At 56.1% G+C, this 19,727-nt stretch overlaps 2 protein-coding genes across 5 annotated transcripts; both read left to right on the top strand.

The window, feature by feature from the left end:
• Positions 1-151: 151 nt before the first annotated feature.
• Positions 152-17,112, top strand: RECQL4 (RecQ like helicase 4). Of its 4 annotated transcripts, XM_071803729.1 has the most exons (29): positions 152-486; positions 2,201-2,234; positions 2,379-2,470; positions 3,249-3,392; positions 3,496-4,085; positions 4,475-4,574; positions 6,379-6,508; positions 6,660-6,788; positions 7,759-7,884; positions 7,971-8,063; positions 8,149-8,285; positions 8,358-8,441; positions 8,516-8,704; positions 8,782-8,964; positions 10,785-10,935; positions 12,111-12,388; positions 12,471-12,608; positions 13,167-13,320; positions 13,436-13,565; positions 13,686-13,858; positions 13,939-14,125; positions 14,204-14,354; positions 14,463-14,571; positions 14,676-14,793; positions 15,918-16,037; positions 16,126-16,248; positions 16,332-16,617; positions 16,703-16,863; positions 16,943-17,112. In XM_071803729.1, the coding sequence occupies exons 1-29, from the start codon at positions 403-405 to the stop codon at positions 16,995-16,997; spliced, it is 4,449 nt and encodes a 1,482-aa protein (XP_071659830.1). In that variant the 5' UTR covers positions 152-402; the 3' UTR covers positions 16,998-17,112. The 4 variants fall into 4 exon arrangements, 2 of the variants coding, with proteins under 2 accessions (XP_071659830.1, XP_065688602.1); XM_065832530.2 differs by lacking the exons at positions 15,918-16,037; positions 16,126-16,248; positions 16,332-16,617; positions 16,703-16,863; positions 16,943-17,112 and having other exon boundaries at positions 181-486; positions 14,676-14,915; XR_010650987.2 differs by lacking the exons at positions 14,676-14,793; positions 15,918-16,037; positions 16,126-16,248; ... (1 more) ...; positions 16,703-16,863; positions 16,943-17,112 and having other exon boundaries at positions 176-486; positions 14,217-14,354; positions 14,469-14,566.
• Positions 17,021-19,489, top strand: LOC136097782 (uncharacterized). The gene is made up of 9 exons (XM_065830538.2): positions 17,021-17,026; positions 17,059-17,213; positions 17,293-17,453; positions 17,518-17,959; positions 18,033-18,193; positions 18,263-18,548; positions 18,619-18,779; positions 18,861-19,146; positions 19,232-19,489. Exons 1-9 carry the CDS (start codon positions 17,021-17,023, stop codon positions 19,383-19,385), a joined length of 1,812 nt encoding a protein of 603 aa, XP_065686610.2. The 3' UTR covers positions 19,386-19,489.
• Positions 19,490-19,727: the final 238 nt, after the last annotated feature.

Genomic DNA, 19,727 nt, shown 5'->3' with positions numbered 1-19,727 from the left:
GGCTTGTGCTGCTGTCACTCTCTGCTCCCTTCCTTCCCATTGGCTGAGACGCGGCGGGGGCGGGAGGTTCACTTTGAGGCCTGGACGCCTGAATCGCCCCTTCTTTCCCCTTCCTATTGGCTTTTACTGCTGTCACTCTCTGCTCCTTCCCTTCCCATTGGCTGAAGCGTGGCGGGAGCGGGAGGTTCGCTTTGAGGCCCAGACGCCTGAGTCCCCTCCCCTTCCCCTTCCAATTGGCTTGCACTGCTGTCACTCTCCACTCCCTCCCTTCCCATTGGCTGAAGCGCGGCGGGAGCGGGAGGTTCGCTCTGAGGCCCGAACCCCTGGGTCCCCAACCCCTGAGGCGGCTCCGGGACCCCCAAGAGGCCTCAGATCCCCCCCGAGGAACCGGCCCCGGGCTCCATGGAGCGGCAGCAGGAGGTGAAGGCGCTGCTGAAGCGCTGGGAGGCGGATTTTCTCCGGGAGCGGCAGAGAAAGCCCAGCCAGGTTTGTAACCTCCCGGCTCTCACCGGGGGAGCTGCCTGGTGGCCTTTCCATAAGGCTTTTATTTAAAACATCGCTATTATGCCTTTCCATAAGGTGTTTCCTTAAGGTCTTTCCATAAGGCGCTTGTTTATGATCCGTCCATAAGGTGTTTCTATAGGGTCTTTCCATAAGGTGTTTCCATAATGTCTTTCTCTAAGGTTTTTCTATAAAACATTTCCATAAAATAAGTCTATAAAGCATTTCTGTAGGGTCTTGCCATAAGATATTTTCATAAGGTGTTTCCATAATGTCGTTCTATATAGTATTTCCATAAGGTCTTTCTATAAGTCATGTCCATAAGGCATTTCCATAATGTCTTTCTATAAGGTATTCCCATAAGATAAGTCTATAAGATCTTTCTATAATGTCTTCCAATGAGGCATTTCTATAGGGTCTCTCCATAAGGTGTTTCTAGAAGATCTTTCCATAAGGCATCTCTATAGGGTCTTTCCATAAGGTATGTTCATAATGTTTTACTCTAAGGTCTTTCTATACGGCATTTCCCTAAGATAAGTCTATAAGGCATTTCCATAATGTGTTTCTATGTGGTCTTTCCGTAAGGCGTTTCCCTAATGTGTTTTATCAAGGTCTTTCTATATGGCATTTCCATAAGGTCTTTTTATAAGGTATTTCCATAAGAAAAACCTATAAGGTATTTCCATAAGGCATTACTTTAAAGCGTTTCTATACGCTCTTTCCATAAGGCATTTCTAGAAAGCATTTCTATAAGGTCTGCCCATAACACGTCTCTTTAAGGTTTATCTATAACGTTTTTCTATAGGGATTTCCCATAGATCTTTCCATAAGGTATTTCCATGATGTCTTTCTCTAAAGTCTTTCTATAAAGCATTTCTATAAGGTCTTTCCATAAAGTATTTCTAGAAGGTCTTTCCCTAAGGCATTTCTATAGGACCTTTCCGTAAGTTTTTTCCATAGTGTCTTTCTTTAAGGTCTTTCTATATGGCATTTCTATAAGGTATTTCCATAAGGCGTTTCTATGGGGTCTTTCCATAAGAGATTTCTATAAGGCATTTCCATAAGATCTTTCTATAATGTGTCTCTAAGGCAGCAGGTTTTGGAATCTAAAGGTTGGAATTTAGCTCGTTTGGGTATTTGGAGGTTTGAATTTAGCAAGTTTGGGGGGTCTAAAGGTTTGAATTTATCAGGTTTTGGGACTAAAAGGTTCAAATTTATCAGGTTTTGGGACTAAAAGGTTTGAATTTATCAGGTTTTGGGACTTAATTGTTTGGATTTCAAAGGTTATGGAATCTAAAGGTTCAAATTTATCAGGTTTTGGGGATCTAAAGGTTTGAATGTAACAGGTTTGGGGATCTAAAGGTTTGAATTTAGCAGGATTTGGGATCTAAAGGTTTGAACTTAACAGGTTTTTGGGTCTAAAGGTTTGAATTTAGCAGGATTTGGGATCTAAAGGTTTGAACTTAACAGGTTTTTGGGTCTAAAGGTTTGAATTTAGCAGGATTTGGGATCTAAAGGTTTGAACTTAACAGGTTTTTGGGTCTAAAGGTTTGAATTTAGCAGGATTTAGGGATCTAAAGGGTCATAAAAACACCCCAAAACAGCAAAAAAACCCCAATCCTCTCACTCTACCATTATGACCAATCACGCTAATTGGCTCATTAACCCGAAATAATGATCTCTAACTTGTTTTCCACAGGCTGACATCGAGGAGGCCCCGGAGGACACCAGACGTGAGTGGTGACGCGATGTGACACGTGGTGACACAATGTGACACGTGGTGACACGATGTGACACGTGGCGATGCGGGACCTGCTGGGATCTGCTGCTAAATACCAAATATTCTATAAAAATCAGATTTTTTTGGCCTTTTATAGGGCTCTACAAGGAGTACAAGATGCTCAAGAAGCAGCGAGAGGAGTCGGATCCGCCCCGGCCCGAATCCCCAGATACCCCGACAGCGGAGAAGGTACCGGAATGTAATAGATTTGGGGTTTAAAGGTTGAATTTAGCAGGTTTGGGGGTCTAAGGGTTTGAATTTAGCAGGTTTTGGGGGTCTAAAGGTTTAAATTTAACAGGTTTTGGGGGTTTAATGGTTTGAATTTAGCAGGTTTTTGGATTTAAAGGTTTGAGCTTCGCAGGGTTGGGGATTTAATGGTTTGGATTGAGCAGGGTTTGGGATCTAAAGGTTGGGATTTAGCAGGGTTTTGGGACCTAAAGGTTGGAATTTAGCAAGTTTGGGGATGTAAAGGTTTGAATTTAACAGTTTTTGGGGTCTAAAGATTGGAATTTTACAGGTTTTGGGGTCTAAAGGTTTGAATTTAAAGCATTTTGGTATTTCAGGGTTTGAATTTAGCAGGTTTAGGACCTATAGTTTTGAATTTAGAAGGTTTGGGGTCTTAAGGTTTGAATTGAACGAGTTTGGGGATTTAAAGGTTTGAATTTAGCAGGTTTGGGGATTTAATGGTTTGAATTTAGCAGGTTTGGGGATTTAATGGTTTGAATTTAGCAGGTTTGGGGATTTAATGGTTTGAATTTAGCAGGTTTTGGGATCTAAAGGTTGAATTTATCAGGTTTTGGGATCTAAAAGTTTGGACTTAACAGGTTTTGGGGATCTAAAGGTTTGAATTCATCCACTTTTGGGATGTAAAGCTTTAGATTTAACAGGTTTTGGGATTTGATGGTTTGAATTGAGTGGGTTTTGGGGATCTAAAGGTTGAATGTAACGCTTTGTGATGTCCCAGCAGGTGCCGAACTCCGGTTGTTGGGGCGCACACCTGAACCGGCAGCCGAAAACCCCGGCGCCGAACCGTGGCGACCGCTCCGTGCCCAAATCCTCGGTGCAGTATTATGGGATGAAGCTCAAATCCAACCTGGGAGCTGCCGGGAAGGTCAGGACTGGGAATTAGCACAGAGCTTCTCCTGAAGCTGCTTTTGACCTTTTTTATCCCCAAAATTCATATGAGTCCCATCTGTCCTTCCTCCCATCCACAGGAGACACCCCTGACCCCCAGGAGGATCCCCAGGTTGCCCAAAAACCCGGTGACAAGCGCCAAACCCCCATCCCCGCCACCAACGGAAGCTCCGCAGAGCGAGGGCGATCTCGTCCTTCCTCCCTCAGTGTCAGGCCTGGCCCCCCTCATCCTCACCACGGGGCTGAAGCCAAAGCCACCGCCACCCCCACCAAATAAATACCAGCGGCTGAAGCAAACGGTGGCGGAGAGATTGGGGTCGCTGGACGCTGGCTGGTTGCAGCGGTGCCAGGGGACACTTGGGGACAAAGAGACGGTGCCACGTGTCGCACAGGACGGGGGAGATTCCGGGAGGAAAAGACCACGCGGAGGTGAAGATGATGAAGATGAAGGCGGCGCAGCAGCTCCCGCGCCGCTCAAACGGTGCTGCGGTTCAACCGAGGGAGCGTTCGGCAACGCCAATGCGCCGAAGCAAAAGCGGGAGGAGGAGGAAGAGCACGTGGAAGCGCCAAAAATTAACAAGGTGGTGCCGGATCCTTCAAAGAACCTCCTGGGAGAGGAAGAGGAGGAGGAGGAGAAGCACAAACCCGCCCGCCGAACCAGCGCTGCCAGGTGGGTTCACGTCTCAGAAATGAAGCCGGTGATTAAATCAAATAAACACCGGCAAGACCATTAAATACAAGCTTAAGATCTCCAAAAAAACACCAAAACGTGCTCAGAAAAATACGTCGCAAGAGCGAAGGCGACTTTTTTCCTCTCAATTTTAATAAATGACAAGCCGCTCTTCGCTTAATTCCTCCTTTTTTGAGTTAAATCAGGAATTTTGGGGGCAAAGGGATACGTTTTGTAGCCTGATTTTTTAACATAACTTCACCCTGGGCACTTTTTACCTCTCCCCGAGTGTTTTCACCGCCCTCGATCACATTTAAGGGATGAAAAATTGCCAGATTCTTTCCCCCGAAGGCGTTTTGTGGTTTGTAACCAAACCTCTTTGCTCTCAGAGCTGCTCCCCGGAACGGCCAAAACTTCGTCCGGCTCAACCTGAAGAGGAAAACCTACGTCCGTGGTTTTGCCCTACGGGGAAATCGCCTCCGCAAGCAGGTAACGGCACCAAAATCCGCCCCCTTTAACCCATTTCCAGCCACATTTATGTTTATCCAGCCCAGGATGAATTTAAAGTTCTTCCAGGTCTCGCTCGTCTCTCCATCAAATGTTTCCCTTCATTCTTAACTCTTCCTCATTTTATCCATTCTTAATTCACCCTCAAATTTTCCCCTTTGTTCACTCACCAATTTTTCCCTTAATTCTCCCTCAAATTTTTCCCTTAATTCTTAATCCTCTCTCCATTTTTTCCCTGAATTCTCCTTCCAATTATTCCTTAAATTCTTAATTGTCCCTCAAATTTTTCCCTTAATTCTCCCTCAGATTTTTCCCTTAATTCTTAATTCACCCTCAGATTTTTCCCATCTCCTTTCACCAATTTTTCCCTTGATTCTCCCTCAGATTTTCCCCTTAATTCGCTCTCCAATTTTTCCATTAATTCTTAATTCACCCTCAAACTTTTCCCTTTGTTCTCTCACCAATTTTTCCCTTTGTTCTCTCACCAATTTTTCCCTTAATCCTCCTTCAATTTTTCCATTAATTCTTCATTCACCCTCAAGTTTTTCCCTCCTTCTTTCACCAATTTTTCCCTTGATTCTCCCTCAAATTTTCCCCTTAATTCACCCTCCAACTTTTCCCTTAATTTTATTTCTCCCTGACTTTTCTCCCTTAATTTACCCTCAATTCTTTCCCTTCATTCTTAATTTGCCCTCGTATTTTTGCCTTCATTTACCTGTCAATATTTCCCTTAATTCTTAACTCCCCCTCCAAATTTTTCCCTTAATTCTCCCATCAATTTTCACCTTAGTTCTTATTTCTCCATTCAAATTCTCCCTTAAGTTTTAATTCTCCCTGCAATTTTTCCCTTAGTTCTTAATTTTCCCTCGTATGTTTCCCTTAATTCTTCCTTGGGAGGGAGTGTGGAGCTGCTGGAAGGCAGGAGGGATCTGGATAGATTGGAAAAATGGGCTGATTCCAATGGGATGAAGTTCAACAAGGCCAAGTGCCGGGTCCAGGCTGGCACAGAGTGGCTGAAAGGGACCTGGGGGGACTGATTGACAGGAAGCTCAACATGAACCAACAGTGTGCCCAGGTGGCCAAGAAGGCCAATGGGATCCTGTCCTGTACCAAAAATGGCGTGGTCAGCAGGACAAGGGCAGTGATCCTTCCCCTGTGCTCTGCACTGGGGAGGCCACACCTGGAGTATTGTGTTCAGTTCTGGGCCCCTCGGCTCAGGAAAGAGATTGAAGTGCTGGAGCGGGTCCAGAGAAGAGCAACAAGACTGGGGAAGGGACTTGGACACAAGCCCTATGGGGAGAGGCTGAGGGAGCTGGGCTTGTTCAGTCTGGAGCAGAGGAGGCTTAGAGGTGAGCTCAGCACTCTCTAGAACGACCTGAAGGGCAGTTCTAGCCAGGGGGCGATTGGGCTCTTCTCCCAGGCACTCAGCAATAGGACAAGGGGGCAGGGGCTTCAACTCTGCCAGGGGAAATTGAGGCTGGAGATGAGAAAGCAATTCTGTGCAGAGAGAGTGGTCAGCATTGGAATGGCTGCCCAGGGAGGTGCTGGACTCACCGGCCCTGGAGGTTTTGAAGCTGAGATTGGCCATGGCACTTAGTGCCATGATCTGGTCAATGGGCTGGAGTTGGACCAAGGGTTGGACTGGATGATCTCGGAGGGCTTTTCCAACCCAGTCCATTCTGTGATTACCCAAACCCCACCGCGGCGGCGAAATTAAACATCATCAATTCCACTTTTATCCAAAATAAAAATATAAAATTAATCAGAAACCGCGTGTTTTTTTCAGATGTGGAAGCAGAAATGGCGGAAAAAAGCCGAGCGGTTCGGGGGAGGCGGCGGATCCGGCGCCCGAAGCTCCGACGTTTGCTTCAAGTGCGGCGCCACGGGGCACTGGGCATCCGAGTGCCGGGGCCTTGGTAAGCTTGGCTTAGCAAAGCCGGGCTTAGCTCTGGCTGGAGCATCTTTTGGGCTTTTCCCACCTCCCTACGGCTTCTCACGTGGATTTTCCGGGGTGGGAAGAGGGGGGAGCGACGAGGCGGTTGATTTATCGGGAGTTTTTGCCCATAGAGGCAAATTCCGTCCCATTGCCGGAGGATCGCGGTGGCGCCGAGGATGAGGAGGATGAGGAGGATCTTCCTCTTCCCACGCTGGAAGAAGTGGCTCGGAGGACCAATTCCATTTGCCGTGATCTCTCCGGTGAGGCCCCGGCGGTTTGGGGGGATCTGAAGGGTTGAATTGAACACATTTTGGGATCTAAAAGTTCTAATTTAGCAGGTTTGGGGGATTTAAGGTTGGAATTTAACAGGGTTTGGGATCTAAAGGTTTGAATTTAGCAGGTTTGGCGTTTTAAAGTTTTGAATTGATCACATTTTGGGGATCCAAAGGTTTGAACTGATCAGGTTTGGGGATCCAAAGGTTTGAACTGATCAGGTTTGGGGATCTAAAGGTTTGAACTGATCAGGTTTGGGGATCTAAAGGTTTGAGTTTAGCAGGTTTTGGGATTTAAAGGTTTGAATGTAACAGGTTTTAGGGTCTAAAGGTTTGAATGTCACAGGTTTTTGGCATTTAATGGTTTGAATTTCACACATTTTAGGATCTACAGGTTTGAATTGAACACGTTTTGGGATCTAAATATTTGAATTGAACATGTTTTGGGGATTTAATGTTTTGATTTTAGCAGATTTGGGGATCTAAAGGTTTGAATTTAGCAGGTTTTGGGGATTTAAACGTTTGAATTTAACAGGTTTTGGAGTCTAAGGGTTTGAATTTATCAAGTTTTGGGATCTTAAGGTTTGAACTTAATGGGTTTAGGGTTTTAAAGCTTTGGATCCCCAAAACATGATGAATTCAAAGGTTTGAATTGATCAGGTTTGGGGGATCTAAATGTTTGAATGTTACAGGTTTTTGGCATTTAATGGTTCGGATTTAACAGGTTTGAGGGATCTAAAGATTTAAATTTAATGGGTTTGGGGATCTAAAGGTTTGAACTGAACGGGTTTTGGGGATTTAAAGGTTCGAATTGAACAGGTTTTGGGATTTAATGGTCAGAATTTAGCACTTTGCGGCATCATCGTAGGTGCCGGACTCTGCGGTGAGGCCCTGGCGGTTTCACCTTCGCTCTCCGGTCTCACCAGCACGTCCCAACCATCACCTTTGTCCCCAACAGGGACCGGAGACGACGGGGAAAACGCGGAGAATATTCCGGAAGCGCCGATACCGCCGTATGAGCCGCCCGCTCCCCCTGCGCCCGTGGAGCCGCTTTACGCGCTGGGACCGGAGGGGAAAGTTCAAGGTATGACCCCCTCACAGCTTTGCGAGTGGGACTGGGGGGTTTGTCCCCTCTTTGTCCCCTTCCTGACTGTGTCCCCAACCCCGCAGAGACCCCGCGGGAGGTGTTTGAGGCTCTGAAGACGCTGGGTTACAGCTCATTCCGCCCCGGCCAGGAGGTGGCTGTTATGAGGATACTCTCCGGTGGGTTTGGTTTCCCCTTCCCTGCAATCCTGGTGCCACATGGGGTGACCCGATTGTCCCCAAAACGTCCCCGATGTCCTGCCAGGTCTCTCCACGCTGGTTGTATTATCGACGGGGATGGGGAAGTCGCTCTGCTACCAGCTCCCCGCGTATCTCTACCACAAACGCTCCAAGTGCATCACCCTGGTCGTGTCACCGCTCGTGTCCCTCATGGATGACCAGGTACCACTCGGGGGGTCCCCTGCATGTCACCGTGGCCACCGGCGGCGGGTGGGTGACAAGCATCATTCGCAGGTCTCGGGGCTGCCACCGTGTCTCAGCGCCGTCTGCATCCACTCCAACATGCCCAAAACGCAGCGGGACGCGGCGATGGAGAAGGTGAGATGCCCAGCTTTCTGGGGACGTCACCATTCGGTGACAGCCCTGGGAAACGCGGTTTGAATGCGGCGCAGGTGCGGCGCGGCGAGGCGCAGGTGCTGCTGCTCTCCCCCGAAGCTCTGGTCGGCGGCGGCGCGGCGGGATGCGGTTACCTGCCCGGCGCCGATCGGCTGCCGCCCGTCGCCTTCGCCTGCGTGGACGAAGCTCATTGCGTCTCCGAGTGGTCGCACAATTTCCGTCCCTGTTACCTGCGGCTCTGCAAGGTGCGCGGGGAGGGGCTTTTGGGGTTAAAAATCCGGCAAATCGGCCTCTGGATTATTTTTCACCGGTTTTTCGGCAGGTTCTCCGGGATCGTTTGGGCGTCCGCTGCTTTTTGGGGCTGACGGCCACGGCCACGTTGGCCACGGCGCGGGATGTGGCTCAGCACCTCGGCGTCCCGCCGGAGGAGGGGGTGACGGTGCGCTCGGCCGCCGTGCCGCCGAATCTGCGCCTCTCCGTGTCCCTCGACACCGACCGCGATCAGGTAGGGATCGAAAATGGGGTTTATTGCTGCCCGGGGAGGAAAAGGGTGTCCCTGGGGTGATGGGGTGTCCTGGGAGGGTACAAGGGGTGACAGGGTGTCCCTGGGGTGACAGGGTGTCCCAGAGAGGTACAGGTTGTCCTGGGAGGGTACAGGGGTGACAGGGTGTCCTGGAAGGTTACAGAGGGTGACAGGGTGTCCCTGGGGTGACAGGGTGTCCTGGGAGGGTACAGCGGGTGACGGGGTGTCCTTGGGTGACAGGGTGTCCTGGAAGGGTACAGGGGGTGACAGGGTGTCCTGGGAGAGTACAGGGGTGACAGGGTGTCCCTGGGGTGACAGGGTGTCCTGGGAGGGTACAGGGGGTGACAGGGTGTCCTGGGGTGATGGGGTGTCCTGGGAGGGTACAGGGGGTGGCAGGGTATCCCTGGGGTGACAGGGTGTCCCAGAGGGGTACAGGGGGTGACAGGGTGTCCTGGGTGGGTACAGGGGCTGACAGGGTGTCCCTGGGGTGACAGGGTGTCCTGGAAGGGTACAGGGGGTGACAGGGTGTCCCTGGGGTGACAGGGTGTCCTGGGAGGGTACAGGGGGTGACGGGGTGTCCCTGGGGTGATGGGGTGTCCTGGGAGGGTACGGGGGGTGACAGGGTGTCCTGAGAGGGTACAGGGGGTGGCAGGGTGTTCCTGGGGTGACAGGGTGTCCTGGGAGGGTACAGGGGGTGACGGGGTGTCCCTGGGGTGACAGGATGTCCTGGAAGGGCACAGAGGGCGACAGGGTGTCCCTGGGGTGACGGGGTGTCCCTGGGGTGACGGGGTGTCCTGAGAGGGTACAGGGAGTGACAGGGTGTCCCTGGGGTGACAGGGTGTCCCTGGGGTGATGGGGTGTCCTCAGAGGGTACAGGGGGTGACAGGGTGTCCCGGGGGTAACGGGGTGTCCTGAGAGGGTACAGGGGGTGACTGGGTGTCCCGGGGGTGATGGGGTGTCCTGGGAGGGCACAGAGGGCGACAGGGTGTCCCTGGGGTGACGGGGTGTCCTGGGAGGACACAGGGGGTGACGGGGTGTCCCTGGGGTGACAGGGTGTCCCTGGGGTGATGGGGTGTCCTCAGAGGGTACAGGGGTGACGGGGTATCCCTGGGGTGACAGGGTGTCCCGGGGGGTACAGGGAGTGACAGGGTGTCCCGGGGTGGGGTACAGGCAGTGCCCAGGCTTGGGTACAGCCCTGGTTTGTCCCCAGCTCTGCTCTGGCGCCGGTACCTGACCCGCCGGTGACATTGAGCCCGGACAGGCCTTGTGTGGCATGGGGGGGATGTGGGGACATGAGGGGGACAGGGGAGGGGGCACACAGTGCTCTGTGTTTCTTGTGTCCCCACGGGGTGACCTGCAGGACCCTCTGGCACCGGTACCCAACCTATCAGGGATCCTGCTGGGACAGGGCTCATGTGGCGCATGGGGGACAGAGGGGACGTGGGGACACAGAGGGGCAGGAGGGGACACATGAGCATCAGGGGAGGGGACACGGGGCTCTGTGTGTCCCTCGTGTTCCCATGGGGTACCTGGCACTGATACGCAACCTGTTGGAGACACTGTTGGGACAGGGCTTGTGTGGCACGTGGGGGACACAGGGGAGGACAGAGGGGACATGGGGACACAAAGGGGGCAGGAGAGGACATAGCGGGGTCAGGGAAGGGGACATGGGGGTCTGTGTGTCCCTTGTATCCCCACAGGGTGACTTGTGGGACCCTCTGGCACCGGTACCCAACCTATCAGGGTCACTGCTGACACAGAGGGGACATTGGGGGGCCACTCACCCCATTTTCCCCCCCCAGGCCCTGGTGTCGCTGCTGGGGGGGGAGCGTTTCGGGCGCCTGGATTCGGTCATCGTGTACTGCACGCGGCGCGAGGAGACGACGCGCGTGGCCGCGCTGATCCGCACCCGCCTGCAGGGACCCGCGCCGGCCCCAGCCGGCAAAGCCAAGGGTGAGGATCCTTCATTTGCCTTCAATTTTCCCCCAAGTGTTCAATTAATTCTTCATTCTCTCTCCAAATTTTTCCCTTAATTCTCCCTCCAATTTTTCCCTTAATTCTCCATCAATTTTTCCCTTAGTTCTTTATTTTCCCTCACATTTCTCCCTCAATTTTCCCTTTAACTCTTAATCCTCCCTCACATTTTTCCTCCCTCAAAATTTTCCATTCATTCTCCCTATTTTTCCCCTTTATTCTCCCTCCAATTTTCCCCTTAACTCTTAATACTCTCTCCAAATTTTCCCTTAATTCCCCCTCCATTTTTTCCATTAATTCTTCATTTTCCCTCTGATTTTCCCTTATTTCTCCATCTAATTTTTCCCTTATTTCTCCCTCATTTTTTTCCCTTAATTCTTAATTCTCCCTCAAAATTTTCCATTCATTCTCCCTATTTTTCCCCTTTATTCTCCCTCCGATTTTCCCCTTCACTCTTAATACTCTCTCCACATTTTCCCTTAATTCCCCCTCCATTTTTTCTCTTACTTCTTCATTTTCCCTCTAATTCTTCCCTTATTTCTCCCTCAATTTTTCCCTTAATTCTTAATCCTCCCTCAAAATTTTCCATTCATTCTCCCTATTTTTCCCCTTTATTCTCCCTCCAATTTCCCCTTAATTCTTAATACTCTCTCCAAATTTTCCGTTAATTCCCCCTCCATTTTTTCTCTTAATTCTTCATTTTCCCTCTAAATTTCCCTTAATTTTCCCTCCGATTTTTCCCTTCATTCACCCTCCAATTTTTCCCTTAATTCTTAATTCTCCTTCAATTTCTTTCGCTTAATTCACCCTCAATTTTCCCCCCTTCATTCTTAATTTCCCCTCATATTTCCCCCTTATTTTACCCTTCAATTTTTTCCCCTTAAATCTTAATTCTCCCTCCATTTTCCCCTTCATTCTCCTTCCAATTTTCCCCTCAACTCTTCATTCCCCCTCCAAATCCACAACCTGGGATCATTGCCCATCCCGCCTCCCAAACCCACCGGTGCTTAACGAACTCCTGGCCCTAACGAGCGTCTCACGCCCCATTACCACCGTGGGTGCATTCCCTGCTCCTTTCCATCCCCAATTTAACCACCACCCTCCCTATACCCACAAAACCCACTAATTTAACCCCTTATTTTCCCCTTTTACAGCAAAACCCAGCGTCCGCCCGCAACCAGCGTGCCTCGCCGACTCTTACCACGCCGGTTTAACCCCCGCCGAGCGCCGGCGCGTCCAAAAGAGCTTCATGAGCGGCCGGCTGCGCGTGGTGGTGGCCACGGTGGCGTTCGGCATGGGCCTGGACAAACCCGACGTCCGCGGCGTCATCCACTACAACATGCCCAAAAACTTCGAGAGCTACGTGCAGGAAATCGGCCGCGCCGGGCGCGACGGCGAACCGGCTCATTGCCACCTCTTCCTAGACCCGGAGGTGAGGGGTTTTTTGGCAAAATTATGTGGTTTTTTCCTAGAATTTTGGTGGTTTTTCCCTATTCTCGCTGTTGTCTCGCCAGGGCGGGGACCTCCACGAGCTGCGGCGTCACATTCACGGCGACGCCGTGGATTTTTATGCCATCCAGAAGCTGGTGCAGAAGGTTTTCGCTCCCTGCAAGTGCCTGGAGCTGCACCGGAAACACCGCGACGCCGTCAGGGTGAGGACGGGGTTAATTAAGTAACGAGTTAATTATGGTTTCGTTGGGGAGCTTAAATCCATGGAGAGAACATGATGGGGGAGGATTTATCCAAAAAGGGGCAGGGAAAGGGTTGGGATGAGCCCAAAATGACAGCGAACGTCCTCAAAACGGTGACGCCGCGTCTGTCGTAGGGTAGGGAGGGGTTAATTAAGTAACAAGTTAACGATGGTTTCATTGGGGAGCTTAAATCAATGGAGGGAACATGGTGGGGGAGGATTTAGCCAAAAAGGGGCAGGAAAAGGGTTGGGATGAGCCCAAAATGATGGCGAACGTCCTCGAAACAGTGACGCCACGTCCGTCACAGGGCAGGGAGGGGTTAATTAATTAATGAGTTAAATAAGTAATGAGTTAACATGGTGGAAAACACTTAATTGTTGGGGAGATTAAATCAGTTTGAGGGAACGTGAGAGGTGAGTTGCGGGGTAGGATTTAGCCAAAAAGGGGCAGGAAAAGGGTTGGGATGAACCCAAAATGACGGCGAATGTCCTCAAAACGGTGACACCGCGTCCATCGCAGGGCGGGGAGGTGGAGGACGCCGAAATTGCCGAGATTTTGGAGGAAGAGGAGGACGGCGCCGCAGCGAAGCCGAGCGAGCAGCGGGTGTGTTATAAACACGAGCGAGCCATCCCCATCCAAGAAACCGTGGAGGCCCTGGATCTGCGGGAGGAAGGTGAGGAGGCTGAGGAGGAATCGGCGACGCCGAAGGGTCATCGGTGGCGATGCAGACGGGTTAATCGGTGGCGATGCCGACGGGTTAATCGGCAGCTCCTGGTTCTCTCCCATAGGGATCGAGACCCTCCTGTGCTATCTGGAGCTGCACCCGCGCCGCTGGCTGGAGCTGCTGCCACCCACCTACTCCTCCTGTCACCTGCGCTGCTACGGGGGACACCGGCAGCTCCGGGCTGCGGCGCGGTGGTGAGAACCGGCATCCCCAGCACCATACGGGAGCCGCTCGGTGTTGCCAGCGTCTCTCAGAGGTAAATCCAACCTCGAAACGGCGGCAACAAAGGGATTTTTGGTGCCTCCCGCCCGCAGCTCGCCGCCCGTGGCCGTGGCGCTGGCGCGGGAGCGTCTCGCCGGGAAGGACCGCGGCGCCGCCGACGCGTTGGAATTCGATGTGGTGGCGCTGAGCGACGCCATGGGCTGGGAGCCGGCGCTGGTGAAACGCGCCCTGCGGCAGCTGCAGTGGGACCCGCGGTTGCGCCGAGGTACCGGCTTCACCGGATGGTTCGCCACATCCCTCCCGGCGCCGCCGCGTCGCGGTGAGAATCAATTCAGCACTTTCCAGGCGACCGCGGCGTGGGGAAAAACGGGGTCATGGTGGAATTCGGCAACTTGTCCTTTCACCTCCGCACCTACGGCGACCTCGCCGCCCACGAGCTCGATTCCGTCTGCGATTTCCTCCACCGTAGGGTGGTCGGCCGGGAAAAAGCGGCTCTCGCCCAACTCCGCGCTTGTTTCCGCGCCTTCCGGAGGTGAGAAAAACCCCCTCGCGGTTCCCAGTTCTCCCAGTTTGGGTGCTGGGGTGGGGAGGGGTTGACGGTGGGGCGCAGCGTGGCTTTCCAGAGCTGCGACCCTCACGGCGAGGAGGAGGAGGAGGAGAGGAGCTCGCGGCTGAAGGCTCTGCTGAGCCGCTATTTCGAGAGTGAACCAGCGGCGCGTGGCGAGGAGGAAGAGGAAGAGGAAGCTCTTGACGATGCTCAAGTGAGTAAATCCAGCAAATCCCCGGTGTTTCCGACACGGGGTTCAATAAACCAGGGGGGTGAGGAAGAGGAGGGTGGCGCTGTTCTCACGTCACCGCGTCCCTCGCAGCGGCAGGGCTGGGAGAACCAAATCCGCGCCGACGTCCGCCACTTCCTCGCCATCCGCCACGACGAGACGTTTACCGGCCGAGCCATCGCCAGGATCTTCCACGGCATCGGTGAGAGAAACCGAGCGGGGGTTCCGGTAGCAAATCGACGTCTGTCTGTCCCACTCTGTCCCCTGTTTGTCACCTTGTCACCGGGGGGACGTCTCTCGCCGCAGGCAGCCCCTGTTTCCCCGCCGATGTCTACGGCCGCGATCGCCGCTTTTGGAGGAAACATCTCGCTTTCGACTTCCACCGCCTCATCCGCTTGGCCACCGAGGAGATCCTGGCCAGCAGGTGACACCGGGGGCCACCACCTGCACCTAAGGGGCCACACGGGGATGTCACCCCCCTGGGGACACCATTTTTGGGGGGTTTTTATCAAAGAATTAATAAAAAACGTCCATTTTTTTACCCAATTTCTTGCCTATGCTTCGCATGTGCCAGGGATGTTGCCATGGTGATGTTGGGGTGTTGTTGCTGTGGTAACATCAGGGAGGTGGTACTAGGTGGGGGGGTCAGTTGCCATGGTAATGGGGTGGCTATTGCCACAGTGATGGGTTTGTCACCGTGGCAACAAGGGGGTTGTCACCATGGTCATGTAGGATGCTTGTTGCCATGGCGACAAGGGGTTAGGATGCCCGTTGCCATGGTGATGGGGGTAGGATGCCTGTTGCCATGGCAATGGGGGTGTAGCATGCCCGTTGCTGTAGTGATGGGAGGGTAGGATGCCCATTGCCATGGTGACGGGGGTAAGATGCCTGTTGCCATGGCAATGAGGGGGTAGGATGCCTGTTGCCATGATAATGGGGGTGTAGGATGCCCGTTGCTGTAGTGATGGGAGGATAGGACACGCATTGACGTGGTGACAGGCGTAAGATGCCTGTTGCCATGGCAGTGAGGGGGTAGGATGCCTGTTGCCATGGCAACAGGGGGGTCCCATCACTGTGCCCATCACCAGGAGGCCACCAGCATCCCTACCCTCACCGCACCTGGTGCCACCACAGCTCTGGTCCCCTGCCTGTACCACTTTGTCCCCCTCCCCCAAACTGGGTGCCCCTCCCCAGCACCCACCTCTCAGGGTGCCCTGGGGGCAGTAAAACCCTTTTTCCACCCCAAAACCAGTTTGGTTTTTGCCACCAGTGGCTCTTGGGCAGATAAAACCCTCCCGGCCAGGCTGGAAACTGATTCCTGACCGGCAGAGCTTCACGCCCCGTTTCTCCCCACGGGGACGCCCTGTCCCTCCCCGGCATGGTGGCAGCCGCCGTTTGGGACGGTCACACCGCAGCGTTTCCCCGGCGGCGTTGCCAAAATGCTTTTTAAACATTAACCGGTGGAGATGGGTGCTGAGGCCGGGCCGGGTGCCGAGCCGGTGCCGGCGCCGCGCAGCCTCCTCCATCCCTCCTCCTCCTCCACCCCAGGGAAGCTCGCGGCACAACCCGTGGCACAGCCGGTTCCCTCCTCATCCTCATCCCTCTACGTTTTCCTGGAGACAACACCGGTGCAGCTTCTCCATCCTCCCCTCACCAGTGTGTGTTGTGGTAAGTGCCACAGTGCGACCAGTGGGCTCGGGATACACCGGAGAGCGGCCCAGGCCCCTCTGCCAGTGCCAAAACTCACGGCAACCAGGGTCGTCCCCAAGCGCCGCGTCCCGTTTCCCCGGCGTCATGGCCCTGCCATGGGCGCTGCTGCTGCTCGGCGAGGTCCTGGCGCAGGATTCGGCCACCCAGAGCTGCCTCGTCCCACCATCCGGTGAGTCCCATCCCCAGCGTCACTGCCGGTGAGACCAAACCCTCACCGGGATGCCCCGGTGACGGGCTCGACGCTTTCGGCAGCGTTCAACGCGGCGCTGGGCCGGCCGGCCAGCCAGTCCTCTGTTTTCGGCAACGTCAGCATCGCCGCCAACGCGGTGGACGGGAACCGGGACGGCGTTTGGGAGCACGGATCCTGCAGCCACACGCGGCGCGAGCGGGAGCCGTGGTGGAGCGTGGACCTGGGCGGGCGGCGCGCCGTGGCGGCCGTGCTGGTGAAGAACCGGCAGGATTGCTGCTGGCAGCGCCTGCGGGGAGCGCAGGTCCACGTCGGGGACGCGCCGGGCGAGCGAGGCAGGGACAACCCCATGTGAGCCCCGAAACGTCGCGTTTCAATCCAGGGACACCACCGGTGTCACCAGTGTCACCTGAGCCCCGTCACTCCATCCCTTCAGTTGTGGCACCATCACGGACGCCGGCCCTGGGTCGCTCAGCACCATTTGCTGCGCCGGTTTGCCGGGTCGTTACGTCTCCATCCTCCTCCCCGGGCGCTCGGCCGCGCTGGTGCTGTGCGAGGTGGAGGTTGTGCTGCAGGGCTGCCCCCCGCTACCCACAGGTGACGGGGGTCCCGGGGGACATGGGAGGCGGTTACCGGCGCTGGTGACCCCCTGCCACACTCCCCTCGGCTCTTCCAGCCCCCAATGTGGCGCTAGGCCGGCCCGTGGCTCAGTCATCGGTGCTGAACGGTGACAGCTCGGCCGCCAACGCCGTGGATGGGAGCAGCGATGGCTCCTGCGCCCACACCGAGAAGGAGCCGGAGCCGTGGTGGCGCGTGGACCTGGGCGCCCAGCACGCCGTCTATGCCGTCACCGTCACCAACCACCGCGACTGCTGCTGGGAGAACCTCCTGGGCGCCCAGGTTCACGTCGGCGACTCCTTGGTCGACCACGGCAAACGCAACCCCATGTGAGTGGGGTCCCCGGGGAGGTGGTGTCCCCGACAAACCCCGCGCTGTGCCGTGGCCTTGACGCTTCCCTCCCGGCAGCTGCGGCGTCATCTTGGACAGCGGCCCCGGTTCCGCCAGCACCGTCTGCTGCAACGGGCTGCCCGGGCGCTACGTCTCCATCATCATCCCCGGCCGGGAGGATTTCCTCGTCCTGTGCGAGGTGGAGGTGACGGTGCAGAGCTGCGTCCCCCCGCCCGGCGGTAAGGCCTGGCAAAGCTCCCGGCACGCGCCGGGTGGCCACGGGTGAGCGGTGACATCCCCAAGTCCCTGGGGGGGAAACGGGGAACGCGGGGAGTCGTGGGGTTGGGGATGGAGGTGTCACACGTGTCCCTAAGCTCGTGGGGACGCGCACGGCGGTGCCGGGGCGGACGGTGACTCTGTGTCACTGCGAGTGCCCGGAGCCGCTGTCACCGTCCCCAGCCCAAAACTTGGCGTTGTGGCGCCCGGCGGCTCAGTCGTCCACGGCCGGTGGCGCCGGCAGCGCCATCAACGCTGTGGACGGGAACCGGGACGGGAACTGGCACCGCGGCTCTTGCTCCCAAACGGAGCGCGAGCCGGAGCCGTGGTGGACGGTGGACCTGGGCTGGCGGCGCGCGGTGGCGGCCGTGCTGGTGAGGAACCGCCTGGATTGCTGCTGGCACCGCCTCAAGGGCGCCCGCGTCCATGTCGGCGACTCCCTCGCCGGCCACGGCACCAACAACCCCGTGTGAGTGCCAGAACGCCCACCCTGTGCCCTGCGGCCGCTCCGGCGCTCACCCTCACCGCTCACCATCCCGCAGCTGCGGCACCATCACAGACACCGGCCCCGGTTCCACCAGCACCGTTTGCTGCCACGGGCTGCGCGGCCGCTACGTCACCGTCACCATCCCGGGGCGGGAGGAGCGGCTGAGCCTGTGCGAGGTGGAGGTGGTGGAGCACGGCTGCGCGGCGCTGCCCGGCGGTGAGTAGGCGGTGGGGACACCGGGGAGGGCTCATTGGGGACGTGTCACCCCCACGGCCGTCCCCGCAGCCCAGAACGTGGCGCTGGGCCGGCCGGCCGCGCAGTCCTCGCTGCTGGACGCCGGCAGCGGCGCCGGCAACGCCGTGGACGGGAACCAGGACGGGAACTGGGAGCACGGCTCCTGCGCGCACACCGCGGAGGAGCCGGAGCCGTGGTGGCGCGTGGACCTGGGCGCCCGGCACGCCGTCTACGCCGTCACCGTCACCAACCGCCGCGACTGCTGCTGGGAGAGGCTGAAGGGCGCCCAGGTCCACGTTGGCGACTCCTTGGTCGACCACGGCAAACGCAACCCCATGTGAGCACCGGTGTCACCGTCACCTCGTGCCAGGACCTGCACCAGCTCATCCTCCTCCCTCTCCCGGCAGCTGCGGCATCATCACAGACGCCAACCCCGGCTCCACCAGCACCATTTGCTGCCACGGCCTTCGCGGTCGCTACGTCACCATCCTCATCCCCGAGCGGGAGGCCGCGCTGGCGCTGTGCGAGGTGGAGGTGCTCCGGCAAGGCTGCGCGCCGCTGCCGGGAGGTGAGACCCCACCAAAACCCACCCCCTTGGGCGCCACCCCCCACTCCGGCACCCACCGAACCCCCCGGTTGGCGTTCGCAGCCCCCAACGTGGCGCGGGAGCGCTGGGCGACTCAATCGTCCACCTCCACGGGCGCCGGCGCGGCCGCCAACGCGGTGGATGGGAAGCGGGACGGCGTTTGGCAGCGCGGCTCCTGCAGCCACACGCGGCGCGAGCCGGAGCCGTGGTGGAGCGTGGACCTGGGCGGGCGGCGCGCCGTGGCGGCCGTGCTGGTGAAGAACCGGCAGGATTGCTGCTGGCAGCGCCTGCGGGGAGCGCAGGTCCACGTCGGGGACGCGCCGGGCGAGCGAGGCAGGGACAGCCCCATGTGAGCCACAGAAGGGCGCGTTCCGAGCCGGGGACGCCACCGGTGTCACCGGTGTCACCTGAGCCCCGTCTGTCCGTCCCCGCAGCTGCGGCACCATCACGGACGCCGGCCCTGGGTCGCTCAGCACCGTTTGCTGCCACGGGCTGCGCGGCCGCTATGTCACCGTCACCGTCCCCGAGCGGGAGGAGCAGCTGACGCTCTGCGAGGTCGAGGTCTACGGCGTCACCCCCGAGCTCTGAGTGCGGTCCTGGTGTCACCTCACCCACTGTGGCCCATGGGATGTGGCGTCACCACCGCCCGTGTCCTCCTCATCCTCCTCCTCCAGCGCTGGGGCTGTCACAGTCCCCACAATAGACCCAACGAGGACATGGGTGTCCCCATCCCCAGGGGACAAGACCCCCACCCTTGGTGGATCTAATGGGGGCCAGTTGGGGACCACAAGGGTGTCCCAAAGCCACCCAGCGTCACCAGGGATGTCCCAAAGCCACCCCCTGTCCCCTGGGAGCCTGAGACTGAAGATCCGGCCCCACCAGGAGGGGGGGACATCAGGGGACACCAATAAACGCTGCCATGGACCCCAG

Source organism: Patagioenas fasciata, chromosome 2 (assembly GCF_037038585.1).
Source record: "Patagioenas fasciata isolate bPatFas1 chromosome 2, bPatFas1.hap1, whole genome shotgun sequence".
Taxonomy (NCBI): Eukaryota; Metazoa; Chordata; class Aves; order Columbiformes; family Columbidae; genus Patagioenas; species Patagioenas fasciata.
This window is presented reverse-complemented; position numbering and strand designations above follow the sequence as displayed.

Bases quoted from the DNA above. Each gene is read 5' to 3' on its own strand.
- RECQL4 (XM_071803729.1), top strand. From the start codon at position 403: ATGGAGCGGCAGCAGGAGGTGAAGGCGCTGCTGAAGCGCTGGGAGGCG. The intron at 4,575-6,378 runs GTAACGGCACCA...TGTTTTTTTCAG, and splicing joins GAAATCGCCTCCGCAAGCAG to ATGTGGAAGCAGAAATGGCG. The intron at 7,885-7,970 runs GTATGACCCCCT...CCAACCCCGCAG, and splicing joins ACCGGAGGGGAAAGTTCAAG to AGACCCCGCGGGAGGTGTTT.
- LOC136097782 (XM_065830538.2), top strand. The intron at 17,960-18,032 runs GTGAGTGCCAGA...ACCATCCCGCAG, and splicing joins CACGGCACCAACAACCCCGT to CTGCGGCACCATCACAGACA. The intron at 18,780-18,860 runs GTGAGACCCCAC...TGGCGTTCGCAG, and splicing joins CTGCGCGCCGCTGCCGGGAG to CCCCCAACGTGGCGCGGGAG.